The following is a 13,958-nucleotide window of genomic DNA, read 5'->3' as shown; positions in this document are numbered from 1 at the left end:
CCATTGTTGTTGGATCAACACTCATCCAGGCAAGTGGAGCGTATTCCATCATGCGTGCCCTGTAGATGGTAGGCAGGCTTTGTGGAGTCCAGAGATGAGTTACTCACTTCAGAATTCAGTCTCCAACCTGCCCTTGAAGTCACAGAATTTGTATGTCTAATTCTGTTTGATTCTTGGTCAATGGTGCTCCCTAGTATATTGATCATGTGAGATTAGACAATGATACCGCCATTGAACGTCAGAAAGAAATGATTAGATTGTGTCTAGTTAGAGATGGAAATGCACAGCATTTGCATGGTGCAAGTGTTACTTTCACTTATCAGCCCAGACCCAGAGGTTCTCCAGCTCTTCCTGCACGTAAACACAAACGTTTCAGTATGAAGAATCAGGAATGGTGCGGAACATTGAAGATTGCACAGTGAAAATTCTAATATTCATGTTTCTGATGTTATGATGGAGGAAAGGTAGTTGATGAAGCAGCTCAAGATGACTGGATCTATGACACTCCACTAAGAAATCCTGCAATGATATCCTGGGACAGAAATGATGGACTCTTAATAACTGCAATCCTCTTCCTTCCATGGGTCTGCTCTGTTGGTAGGACAGGGCATACACATGGATGGTGATGGTGTGCACTGTTTGTAAGATATGTTTCTGAGTGAGTGACTACTACAGTTTATCACTAGATGGCAGCAAGATATTGCTGAATGTTTTTCCTTTGTAACCAAAAGATGCAGTTAGCAATCTGTGTCATGTATAGATTTGTTATTTTGTTACACTTAACCAGTGTCAGAATTATGCTATCTGCAGGGAAAAAAAAAATACATTCACCTACTGATCATTGTACCAAAGACAGGGAAGAGTATATGACAGATTTGTGAAAGCTTTGGAAGGACAACACAAATTTTAAAGATAGGCAAGATATCAGGGTGTCTGAAGCAAGGAGCTACTGCTTTAAAATATATTAATCAGGAATAACTCCAGCCTGTAGGATACAAGGCAAGGAATGAGTTCAACATTGAAGAGGACTGAACTGAAAGTGAGAAGATATTGTTAGTATTATGTTGATTGTTGCCCTTAAAAACATAGAATCATAGAACGCCTACAGTATGGAAACAGGCCATTTGGCCCAACAAGTCCACACCGACCCTCCAAAGAGCAACCTGCCCAGACCAACTCCCCTACCCCACATTTACCCCTGACTAATGTGCTTAACCTACACATCCCTGAACACTATGGGCAATTTAGCATGCCAATTCACCTAAGCTGCACATTTTTGGATCATGGGAGGAAACTGGAGCACCCGGAGGAAACCCACGCAGACACAGGGAGAATGTGCAAACTCCACACAGACGCAGTCGGCAGAGGTTGGAATTGAACCCGGGTCCTTGGTGCTGTGAGGCAGCAGTGGTGATGTGTCTGAATAAAGCTTACTTGTTTAAAGTTCTGGTCTGTGTGTCTAATTAACCACTAATTCTGGACTTGCTTCAGCTTAGTACACTATATAATAATAACATTGCTCCCCTGTCTTCCTGAAGATGTTGACTCCCTGCTGAAGTTGTATGGGTGACAGTCAGCCTCCAGTACTTCACCCAAGAGAATGTTCTTTACATGCAATCCTGGAAACTGGTCAGTGAGTAGGCAGGTTATTCAATAGTGCAGCACATTACAGCCAAATCCAATATCTGTCATCTGTGCTCTGTCATTCAGAAGTCAGAGTCATAGAGATGTACAGCATGGAAACAGATCCTTCGGTCCAACCTGTCCATGCCAACCAGATTTCCCAACCCAATCTAGTCCCACCTGCCAGCACCCAGCTCATATCCCTCCAAACCCTTCCTATTCATATACCCATCCAAATGCGTTTTAAATGTTACAATTGTACTAGCCTCCACCACTTCCTCTGGCAGCTCATTCCATACACTTACCACCCTCTGAAAAAGTTGCCCCTTGGGTCACTTTTATATCTTTCCACTCTCACCCTAAACCCTCCAGTTCTGGATTCCCCCACTCCAGGCAAAAGACTTTGTCTATTTATTCTATCCACTTCCCTCATAATTTTGTATACCTCTATAAGGTTACCCCTCAGCCTCCCACACTCCAGGGACAACAGTCCCAGCCTGTTCAGCCTCTCCCTATAGCTCAAATCCTCCAACCCTGGCAATATCCTTGTAAATCTTTTCTGAACCCTTTCAAGTATCACAAGATCTTCCCGATATGAAGGAGACCAGAATTGTACACAATATTCTAACAGTGGCCTAACCAATGTCCTGTACAGCCGCAACATGACCTCCCAACTCCTGTACTCAATACTCTGACCAATAAAGGAAAGCATACTAAACACCTACTTCACTATCATATCTACCTGAGACTCCACTTTCAAGGAGCTATGAACCTGCACTCCAAGGTCTCTTTGTTCAGCAACACTCCCTACGACCTTACCATTAAGTGTATCAGTCCTGCTAAGATTTGCTTTCCCAAAATGCAGCACTTCACACTTATCTGAATTAAACTCCATCTGCCACTTCTCAGCCCATTGGCCCATCTGATCAAGATCCTCTTGTAATCTGAGATAACCCTCTTTGCTATCCACTACACCTCCAATTTTGGTGTCATCTGCAAACTTACTAACTGTACCTCTTATGCTCACATCCAAATCATTTATATAAATGACAAAATGTAGTGATCTTTGTGACTCCACTGGTCACAGGCCTCCAGTCTGAAAAACAACCCTCCACCACCACCCTCTGTCTTCTACCTTTGAGCCAGTTCTGTATCGAAAAGGCTAGTTCTCCCTGTATTCTGAGCTCTAGCCTTGCTAAGCAGTTTCCCATGGGGTCCATATAGATCACAGCTACTGCTCTGCCCTCATCAAACCGCTTTGTTACTTCTTCAAAAAACTCAATCAAGTTTGCCAGACATGATTTCCCAAGCACAAAGCCATGTTAACGATCCTTGATCAGTCCTTGCCGTTTCAAATACATGTGCATCCCATCCCTCAGGATTCCTTCCAACAACTTGCCCACCACCCAAGTCAGGCTCATTGGTCTATAGTTCCCTGACTTGTCCTTACTACCCTTCTTAAAACAGTGGCACCACGTTAACCAACCTCCAGTCTTCTGGCACCTCACCTGTGACTATCGATTATACAAATATCTCAGCAAGAGGCCCAGCAATCACTTCTGTAGCTTCCCACAGAGTTCTAGGGTACACCTGATCAGACCCTGGGGATTTATCCACCTTTATGCATTTCAAGACATCCATCACTTCCTCCTCTGTAATATGGGCATTTTTCAAGAAGTCACCATCTATTTCTCTACATTCTATATCATCCATGTTCTCTTCCACAGTAAATATTGATGCAAAATAAAAGGGCACCTAGCTGATCTTTGAGGGACCCAATTCTCTCCCTAGTTACCCTTTTGTCCTTAATATATTTGGAAAAACCCTTTGGATTCTCCTTAATTCTATTTGCCAAAGCTATCTCCTATTTCCTTTATATTCTTCTAAAGGATTCATTCGATCTATCCTGTCTATACCTAACATATGCTTCCTTCTTTTTCTTAACCAAACCCTCAATTTCTTTAGTCATCCAGCATTCCCTATACCTACCAGCCTTTCTTTTCACCCTGATAGGAATATACTTTCTCTCAGCTATCTGCAAGAATAATAAGGTGGTTATGGTAGGGGATTTTAACTTTCCAAACATCGACAGGGATTGCCATAATGTTAAGGATTTAGATGGAGAGGAATTTGTGAAGTATGTACAAGACAATTTTCTGATTCAGTATGTGGATGTACCTATGAGAGAAGGTGCAAAACTTGACCTACTCTTGGGAAATAAGGCAGTGCAGGTGACTGAGGTGTCAGTGGGGGAGCACTTTAGGGCTAACGACCATAATTCTATTAATTTTAAATTAGTGATGAAAAAAGGATAGACCAGATCTAAAAGTTGAAGTTCTAAATTGGAGAAAGGCCAATTTTGACAGTATTAGGCAAGAACTTTCAAAAGCTAATTGGGGGCAGATGTTTGCAGGTAAATGGGAAGTCTTCAGATAACAACCTTTGATTAGAATCGGTAGCCGTAACTCAACTCTCCTCCTCCAGTCCGATCGTAAATCAAATAATTTAGAAGATTAAACTTTGGACCCATATCCGGCTGAGATGTGCTGATTAACCAGCTGATTCCCAAAACTACCCACGTGAATGACTCATTTAAGGAACGGTTTGATACTTTTTTTTCATAATTCAAAGGCACCAACAAAACAAGTACTGAAGAAACTCTGTGGAGAGGGAAACAGAGTTAACATTGAATCCAGTGTGACTTTTCTTTTGTATTTTGTTTTTTATCTGAAGTGCATGAATAGGTGGGGAGCAGAGGGATACAGATCTTTAGGAATTGGGTGAAAGGTTTAGATAGTGGATTTGGACCGGCACAGGCTTGGAGGGCCAGACGGCCTGTTCCTGGGATGTAAATTTTCTTTGTTCTTTGTTCTAAAGAGTGATTTACATGTGCCTAGTAAAGGGTTCAGATTTGTCAGAGTCATTAGTTGGGAAAAATACTCATGATTCCATATCTGCTCTCAACAATTTCATTAAAGTTGGTAGCAAGCAAACTTTTGCTGCATCCTCGTTACCAAGAGTGAGCCGTGTAACCTATTGTAGTCTTCATTACTGGATGGCTGCTGAGTATTAGGGGATCTAACTGCATACATAGCTAGCATATGTTCTAACTTTTAAAAGCAGTGTCTCTCTTGAAGGGAAGCTGCACTGCAACACAAGTCTGAAAGAAACTGGAAACAGGTACATTCAGGATGAAGGAAAATACAGCACCAACTAAGGGAGAGGACACTCCCAAATCATGTTCTTGGAGGATGTGGGAGCAGGTGGAAAAGGGAAAGTGGGTTTAGTGCTCAGAGTCTGGCCATGAGGACCTGACAGAAAGCGGTTTCAAGGCCTCATACAAGTGCTCCTGCTCAGTGAGTGTACCTTCACATTAATTTTCATATCCACGAAGCCACCTGGTTATTGAGATGCCACTGCATGATACCCCCATCACTCACCCAGCCACATTTAACATTCAGAAATCATACCTAATGTTCACATATACAAACTCAACTACACACTTTGCAATCATGCCAGTCTCCTATCCTAATCTGTGTTTCAGACAGCTGTAGTTAATCAGGTTTTGTTTGTAAATCACTAGTGTCTGACAATCACTGACCTTCTGCCCTCTTATGCTGAAGAAGTCTATCACAGGATGTAGCACAAGTGACTCAGTGGAGATGAGGGTGGGATTCACTCTATTCAACCACTCTAAAGAAGACAGGTGCTCAGAATGACAGGGCCAGTAGCAACAGGATCTGTGGCATCCAATGCCATCAAGAACATTGAGATGATGTCGGGCTAAAGCCTTACGTCCCTTCTCAACTCTCTACTCTTTGTTCTCCTCAGACCTTTTAAACTGAAACCCACCAGTGGGGTGATCTTGATGTCTAGATTCCCTCCCACCTCATTCCTCAAGATCCTTATTCTCTGTCTGTTTATATATTTTATGCTTTCAGATACAAAGGATCTGCCTCCTGGCCAGCCTGAGTAGCCAGGAGGAAAGGGAAAGAAAGCCTACATTAGCAATTCAGAAGCACTTTCCCTTGATCACAAAATCACAGGCACTAGGCTTGCACAAAGGTTTGAAGCAAGTGCAAAGTTGTGGTGACTTACTGGGCAAACTGCCAGATCATGGGGAAAGGGTGGCTCACACAGCAGCTCACCAGAAAGTGCAACTGTGCAAGTCTTCCTTGCAGCACTACCATTCTGGCAATGTTCTTACTCCTGCCTCTTAACCATTCAAGACTGTCAAATCTGAGCTGGAGAGTCCAAAGCCAGGCCCCTCAACAGCCAGGCTGTTGATAAGTGTAATGCAAAGCTGTTTCCCCCACTAAAGTCTTAATTCTTCAACCAGAAATACTTCATTTACTGGGATAGTGCAGCATTGGAACACAAAACCTGGCAAAAGCATGTGATAAGTCTGGTGAAAGTAGGATAATTTATCTTTGAAAATTCTTAGTGGGTAGCATCTTCTGCAGGGAACCTTCCTGTTGTGTTTATGATCTGATCTGTGCCCTGGCCACATTGCAGACCAAGCGCCAGTACAACAAAGCCCCCATCCCTGGGTCAGACATGCCTCAGTTCTTGTTTCCTGAATGGATAAAAATGCCACTAACTCAACACATTCATTTAGGATGAATTTGTGGAAATTAATCAATTTTTAAAAAAAATCTGCTGCAGGGACCACTTGTAGCGCAGTGGTACCAGGAGATTTGGGTTCGCATTCCACCTGCTACAGGAGGTTAGATTAGATTAGATTACATACAGTGTGGAAACAGGCCTTTCGGCCCAACAAGTCCACACCGCCCCGCCAAAGCGCAACCCACCCATACCCCTACATTTACCCCTTACCTAACACTACAGGCAATATTTTTAGCATGGCCAATTCACCTGATCTGCACATCTTTGGGCTGTGGGAGGAAACCGGAGCACCGGATAAACCCACGCAGACACAGGGAGGTATGTCATAACATCTCTGAACAGGCTGTTTAGAAAATATATTAAATAAAACATATTCAAAAAATTAATAAAGTTGCTGAAGAGGGCCTCTTGAGGTGAAGTGGTAGAGCCAGGAGGCCTGGGTTGAAGTCCCACCTGCCCCAGATATGTGTCATAACATGTCTGAACAGGTTGATTTAAAAAAAAAGTAAGCTGCTGTAGCTTCCCAACCCCTCACATTTGATGGTTTGCATTGCCCACAATGAATTTTGCTTGTAAATCCTCAGTTAGATACATAATTGGATACTTGGGTATTTTTACTGGTGGTGGTTGCTAGTTTAAGAGAAAAGCAAAGAAAACTCATGGTGATTTTGATGGTGGGAAGGTACACAGGTATGTGTACTAACACTTCTCGGTACAACAAGAGAAAATAATAAGCTAGTGCAGGACCCATTTTGTAGATGAATACTTGGTATACGTGGATTGATGACTAAATTTATCCAACTGACCTATATGGTCCAAATATAGTAGATGGACATTCTATCAGATGCTCAGGCTGTATGATGTCAGGATAGCAATAAATTAGCTGCTTCTGGTGCATGTAGGGGATGTCCACTCAAAACAGCTCATGACATCAGAAACAGCTGGGGGCACAGCAAGCACCAGCAAAAGAAAGGGCCCTCAGCTTCAACTGCACAGTCTCCAGTGGAGTGACGAAACCAAACTCATGCTCAAAATTTATTTCCAAAATGTCAAATTCAAATCCCAATTTACTTTGCTTTGATTTCTTGTAACAAAGTGATCCTTTTGATGAAAATTGCAACATTGCTTTTTTTCCTGCATCTATCACTCATTGACAGGTTTGCAAGCCCATCTGAAGACAAGTCTGTGAACATTTCCACTAATATTCATTACTTTAAATTAGTGGTATTGAGTCAGTGCAAATCACTTACCAGCATTACATTACTGTCCAAAGGCTGTGACTTCCAATGATCCCGGTGTTTGGCTATACTCTTGGAAATAAAGAAATAAAAATTGATGTCTTTTTCCTAAAACACAAGCATCACTGTACTAATATTAAAGCAAAAAAAACCCATGAAATTAAATACTGCTAGAAGACACAAATAAATTATACTTTCAAATAAGCATTTAACTGGTGCTGATGTTTGGGGCTACATTCCACACATACAATTTATCCTGCAGCATTTTCTATTAATGTTTTACACCATAAATTAGCATAGGGGCATCCCAATGGCCACAATTATTCACTGTGCATTTTCGTTTTAGAATTATATGTGGAAATATTAAATCAAAAACCATTTTTGTGTGTATTTTTGAACCTACTAAAACTGTATGTATTCCACTGAATGAACTATCCTATAAATACTTTAAAATTAGAGCTTGATATGAAATGCCATAGAATCACCATATTAGTTTTTGGGATTGAAAGGTTCTATTAAAAGTCTCAGTGCACCATATTCAACAAGCAGCTTCTTTACTATGTAACATTGCCTGCTTTCCTACGGAAAGTTATTCTAAATTAATTTTCATCACCAAGTTCTTAAATATCTATAGAAATAATTTAACAATACAAATACATTACCTGTCGGAGGATTGAAAAATTAGCTACTTGTTGCTGCTGCCAACGGAGACTGGGAGAAAATCCTGCAGGGGCAGGTTGACATCCTGATAACTAAAATATATAAATTATCATAAATTTCTAAAATGTACAACATGATAACCTAAAGTATATGTGATCTGACAAATGTAGCTGCATTTTTACAGCAGAATAGGGATGGACTGGGTGATTTAAATGTAAAGGTAACTATATTGATTATACTTGTGTTTTATGATGTAATAGAACATTTTTTTTAAAAAAAAGGTCAATTACAGAAAAGAACAATAAGAAAGGAGCTGAACAGTTTACAGATATGGCAAAAAAAATTGACTTCAACACAGTGCATTTTGAGTACCTGCTTAGGTTTTTGAATTGCATTCCACAGCAGTTCTTTTTTAAAACATTAAGTTTTTACTTTTGGGGGCAGAATAAGAGGGCATACAAAAATATCGTGGCAATTTGAATAAAATATGCAACATGATTTTATACAAGGTTACAGTAGATCATATAAATAGATACAATGATAATATAATATTTAAACTTTTCAAAACTAATTTGGAGAAGAAACAAAAGTGCATTATTTTTGCCACAATCCTGTAAGACCATGCATACATTTCAAAATACATCAATTCTAGACATGGTCAATGTGCAAGCTCTATGTTTAAATTTACACAAAATGGTTACACTTCATTTTAATTAATTCAATGCTAAGATAAATGTCTTGTCAATCAAAGATCTAAAGTGTTATAGGGAATAGGCAAACAATGGAGTAAGACCACAATCAGATAGCCATGAATCTCATTGCTGCTGGCTTAATGGGCTAAAAGAACTATTTGTGCTTCAGTTTTACATGATCTGAAGATCACATGCACAACATCAAGAAGGACAAAAAGCTTAACCAAGTATCAAAGAAAAACACTCAGACCAAAATAATATTTTTTGTTGTTTCAGTCAGAATAACATGAATCTCATTTGTTAAGTTCTAAAGTACTGTGCAACAATTATTTCAAAGTACAATCACTATCGTTAAAACAGGAAACGTACGATGCCTAGATCCAAACAACACGTAAACGGATGGGCCGTTAATAAATTCCATCCAAATAAGTTGAGAGAAATGTTGGTCAGGATACTCTCTAACCTCTGAAAAGTCATTTTCCTAACATGACATACTAGAGACCTAAAACTATAATGCATGCTCAATACTACAGAACAGCATGTCTTAAAATGTATTTCCTTGGGCAAGCTAAGCTACTTTTCTTTCAATTTCTACTTAAGAAAAAGTTCCTGCTGTGAAAACACAGCCAATTTTCCTCAGTCAGTTTTATCTTTCTGCTAAATTTTACTTGTTGACATAGACTGACACTACAGAAATAAAGTGGACAAGAAACAATTAAAAATATAAAATGTGTTCTTTCAAAACAAATGTTTTCATGTAATATATCAAATTATTGTACTTACTGAGACATTCACTGTTGGATTCCGTTTCAACTTTCTTGGGTCAATTTTTGCCACTACCACTTCAGGACATCTTGATGCTTCAATCCTGAGTGCAAAATTTTAAACAACTTCTAAATTACAATTTATAGGTTAATCTGTAAACAGCAACACAAAGTAAAATCATTCAGTTACTTATTTTGTACTCAGCAATTTTCACCTGTCTTACATTTGAATGTCCACTGTTCATATTTTACTGTCCACCAAAATGTCATAGGATAAAACCTTGTGAGAAATTGAAGCACCATGATTCTTTTGCTATTTGCATTACATTCACCTTCGTTTCTCTATCAATGTTATTGTGATTTCATGCACATGCCAAATTACGGGATCTGGAGATTTTCATAATCTACCTTTGGAGACTGGAAGCAGGAAAATCCCCACCAGTATGATGGGTGATTAAGATCTCCACTTTTGATCAGAATTGCTAATTTCTCAAGGTACGTAACACTTTGTTCACAAATACTATACAAGCTCATATTAAAACTAAAATCTCTTAAAATGGTGCAAGGGTTAAGAGTGAAAAAAAGGTCAATGCTATATTTAAAACATGCTTGGCCAGACTAACTTTATGTTTGGGGGCATTTAACCTACTAACTTCCCTATCCTCTCATCCGCATGATCATGTGTCACCTATAACAGTGACGTCTTCTCAGCCCTCAACTATCATATTAGATTGATAAATGGTACAAGGAACAAGCTATGTTTGATCCAAATCTCAACTCTAATAAAACATTTACAACTCACGTTACATGGAATTCAAAATTCTTTACAAGGAATACAAACCAGTCTTTACTTTCTTCTATATTTTACAACTCATACCAAATATTTAATTGCAATTTTGGCAATTCTTTCACTTTTACTTACTGAACTCTTTTCAAGTACTCTTGGGGTGTTCTGGGTGGCACGCTAGGATCAAAGTCTTCAATAGTATCCCAGTCATCCACAGGCAATTGCCTGGGCATCAAATCTTCTTCAAAATTCATTGCTGTCACGCTTTTCTCTACGCTATAAAATATGTTAGACTTACATCTAATTCACCAGAGTGATAAAATTCACTATCTACGAAAATCAAACATTGGAACAAGAGTTGAGAACTTCAGAACAGAAAGACAAGGAAGCATCATCACACCTTGCAGACATATTTTAACAAAACACTTAAGTTTCTGATCATAAGTTTTTATATCAGTTCTCATTTGAAAAGTCCACGATTGTAAAATACACATTGCAATTAGTGATTTTGATTTGTGAATATTCAGGTACTTAACACACTGTTCTGCAGTATTACATATTTTTCATGTTTGGATAAGTATCCATTGAAAGCACTATTCTGGTTTCATAACTGATTTATGACCAAATAGTACTGAAAGTACTTATACTATTTCACAGGAAGAAATGGATCCAACACCTCAAAAAGAAACTGGTTTAAAAGCACGGTTTAAGTATTTTGATTTTGAGAATCAGTGAAATTCTCAAAGTGCTGTTTGTATCAATGAAGCACAGGGGCAACTGGGATCGTATCAACAGAAATTAATACACCAAAACAAAAATTCTAAGCCTCAGTGGATGCTGTTCTTCCTGTATAAAAGTAGATAAAGGTAGGCGTGTTGTTTGTTAGATGGTGTTAAGTAAACTTGAAATTTTGGATATTCCTCCCATCCCTTGTCAGGCTTCTGTAAGGACCGTTCCCTCCAGACAGCCACAGAAGGTGTAATACCGGTTCATTTAATTCCTTCCTCTTCAGTATCCAAGGTTCTAGACACCTTCCAGGGGAAGCAGTGTTTAGCTGCATTTCATTCAATCTAGTCCACTGTATTCACTGCACACAATGTGGTCTCCTCTACATTGGAGAAATGAAGTGTAGTCTGGGTGACTGGTTTGCAGAACACTTACATTCTGTTTGCAAAAAAAAAACTCTTAGATTCCAGTTGCCTACCACTTCAACACACCACCTTGTTCTCTGGCCAACATCTGTCTCAGGCTTGTGGAGCTCAGTGCAAGCAAGAACAGCACCTTACTTTCCACTTGGCAACTCGACCAGCCTCTCCAGTCAATATAGAGTTCAACAATTTTAGGGCTTGAGGCACCTTCGCCCACGTCCTTATCCTAACCCCATTCACCAGTCTTTGTTATCACATGTCTGCGATTACACACAACCCATTGTTAGCCACTAATAGTCCCTATTAGCAGCTATTCATTCTGCTGCACTGAACGGTATCCATTCCTTTGATTGTCCAACCGTTCTTCTCGCTCTTTGCTCTCTCTACTTCTCACAGAATCCCTACAGTGTGGCAGCTGACCATAGTTCACACCAACTCTCCAAAAGCACCCCACCCAGACTCATTCCCTTACCCTATCCCTGTAACCCTGCATTCCCATGGCTAACCCACCTAACCTGCACATCCTTGGTCACTCTGACCATGCCAAATCGCCCAATCTACCCAACCTGCATACCTTTGGGCTGGGCAGGATACCAGAACACTCAGAGGAAACTCATGCAGATAGAGGGAAAATGCACAAGTTCTTATACAGTTGCCAGGAGTTGGGTCGAATCTGGGTCTTTGGCACTGTGAGGCAGCACTGTTAACTAAACAGCCATCATGCCACCTATCATTTACTCTTTATTTCCTCTCCCACCCTATATTTTGCATTAAAAAAAATCTTTTCCTCGCTACAATCAGTTCTGAAGAACGGTCACTGGACCCAAAAAATTAACTCTGATTTATCTCCACAGATGCTGGCAAACCTGCTGAGCTTTTCCATTGATTTGTTGTTGTTTCCAAATTTTGGATGCTACATGTCAATTTGGTGCTACATTGGCCACTTAAATGAATTCAATACGAAAGAAGAAAACAAAGCTGGAGAAGCTCAGCAGGTCTTGTAGCATCTGTGGAGAGAGTAACAGTTAATGTTTACATGTCAAATTTTTTTCATAAGTGCTTTTATTTCAGATTTCCATCATCTGCACTATTTTGATTTTATTTTCAGTTGAAATTATCTTCACAAGTTGCACAAGGGCAAACTGTGTTAAGTTACATCACAAAGACAAAGCCTTTCCTCTTTAGTTGACAGGCTAGACATCAGTGAAACTGAAAAGTAAACTTAAAGCAGTTAATCAAATCAAAGATAGGAAAAAAAATCAAGTAACAGACAATAATAGAGATTATTTTCATTAAAGAACATGGAATATAATATTTACAAAAATGTTTACAAATGGTTGTGGTTAAATAATTAAGGCTCCTTTCCAAAACTAACATTTTATGACATTACTACAGATGCAGCTGGATTTCAGTTACATTTTCCATCACCGGAAATGGAAACACAAGTTCAAGGAAAGCCACAACATGAGGAATAATCTGTAGTTTCTACTATTCACAAAGAATATGCTGTAGTCTCAGTATTAGGCTCAAACCCTGCTCTCCTCTTCCCTCCCTCAACCTGCACATACTCACCGAGCACAGGGTCATCACCTCCCAAAGTCACATGGCCACTGGTAGCCAATCGCCACCTCCCCCTTTGCCCGCCCCGTCCAGCTCTTTAGCAGCTCCCCTCTATCAATACTCCACCCAGAAGTAGAAGCATCAATCCACTTCATGTTAAAAACCGTCGCCTGTACTCGTTTTATGCAACTGCTGTGCGCGATATTAACCAGAACGTACTGCATGCTATCCCATGCGCGGTGACGGGGTGGGTAACGCGACTGCGTGGTGACGGCGGACGGTAAAGGGACTGGTAACGCGACTGCGCAGTAATGACAGACGGTAACAACTGCGCAATGACGGCGGGTCCAACGGGATGGCAATGCGACTGCGTAGTGACAGCGGACGGTAACGGGACGGGTAACGCGACTGCGCAGTAACGACTGGTGGTAATACAACTGCGCAGTGACGGCGGAATTAAAGGGATGGTAATGCGACTGCGCAATGCTGGTGGCTGATGACGGGGCGAAAATGCGACTGCGCAGTGATGGTGGATGATATGGGGGAGGTAACGCAACTGCGCAGTGAAAGTGCAGAGGTGTTTGGTGTTTGTTCTGTAGAAAGGTTGGTAAGGAAACGTGGGTACAATGAGATCAGCAGGTTAGACTGTTGTAAATGATGGGCCAGGATTTTATCCACATGTTATATATTATGCAGCTATCACCGATGTACTGCATTTTGGTGGACAAGTAATAGTTTTTCTTTGCAATTTCAGTTTTTGAGTGCTGTTTGCTCCAGTTCATTGAGACTGTGGATAGTCCTTGCTGTTGTGCTCAGTTTGACTCTCCTGGTGCTCGAAATAAAACAATATGTGCTCTCAA

General features: G+C 40.2%; 1 protein-coding gene across 3 annotated transcripts in view; it reads right to left on the bottom strand.

The window, feature by feature from the left end:
• The window catches only part of gemin2 (gem (nuclear organelle) associated protein 2), a 37,035-nt gene extending 23,575 nt beyond the window's left edge, over nucleotides 1-13,460 (bottom strand). Inside the window, exons 1-5 of one of the 3 annotated variants that reach the window (XM_072568860.1) lie at nucleotides 13,318-13,460; nucleotides 10,526-10,666; nucleotides 9,623-9,707; nucleotides 8,150-8,239; nucleotides 7,500-7,559 (exon numbers count right to left, since the gene is read on the bottom strand). In XM_072568860.1, the coding sequence (XP_072424961.1) occupies nucleotides 7,500-7,559; nucleotides 8,150-8,239; nucleotides 9,623-9,707; nucleotides 10,526-10,666; nucleotides 13,318-13,322 (381 nt within the window). In that variant the 5' untranslated portion in view covers nucleotides 13,323-13,460. The other 2 variants (XM_072568862.1, XM_072568861.1) reach the window with 2 other exon arrangements.
• Between the last annotated feature and the right edge of the window lie 498 nt (nucleotides 13,461-13,958).

This window comes from Chiloscyllium punctatum, chromosome 4, assembly GCF_047496795.1.
Source record: "Chiloscyllium punctatum isolate Juve2018m chromosome 4, sChiPun1.3, whole genome shotgun sequence".
Taxonomy (NCBI): Eukaryota; Metazoa; Chordata; class Chondrichthyes; order Orectolobiformes; family Hemiscylliidae; genus Chiloscyllium; species Chiloscyllium punctatum.
Note: the sequence above shows the minus strand (reverse complement) of the source record. Positions and strands in the feature narration are given on the sequence as shown.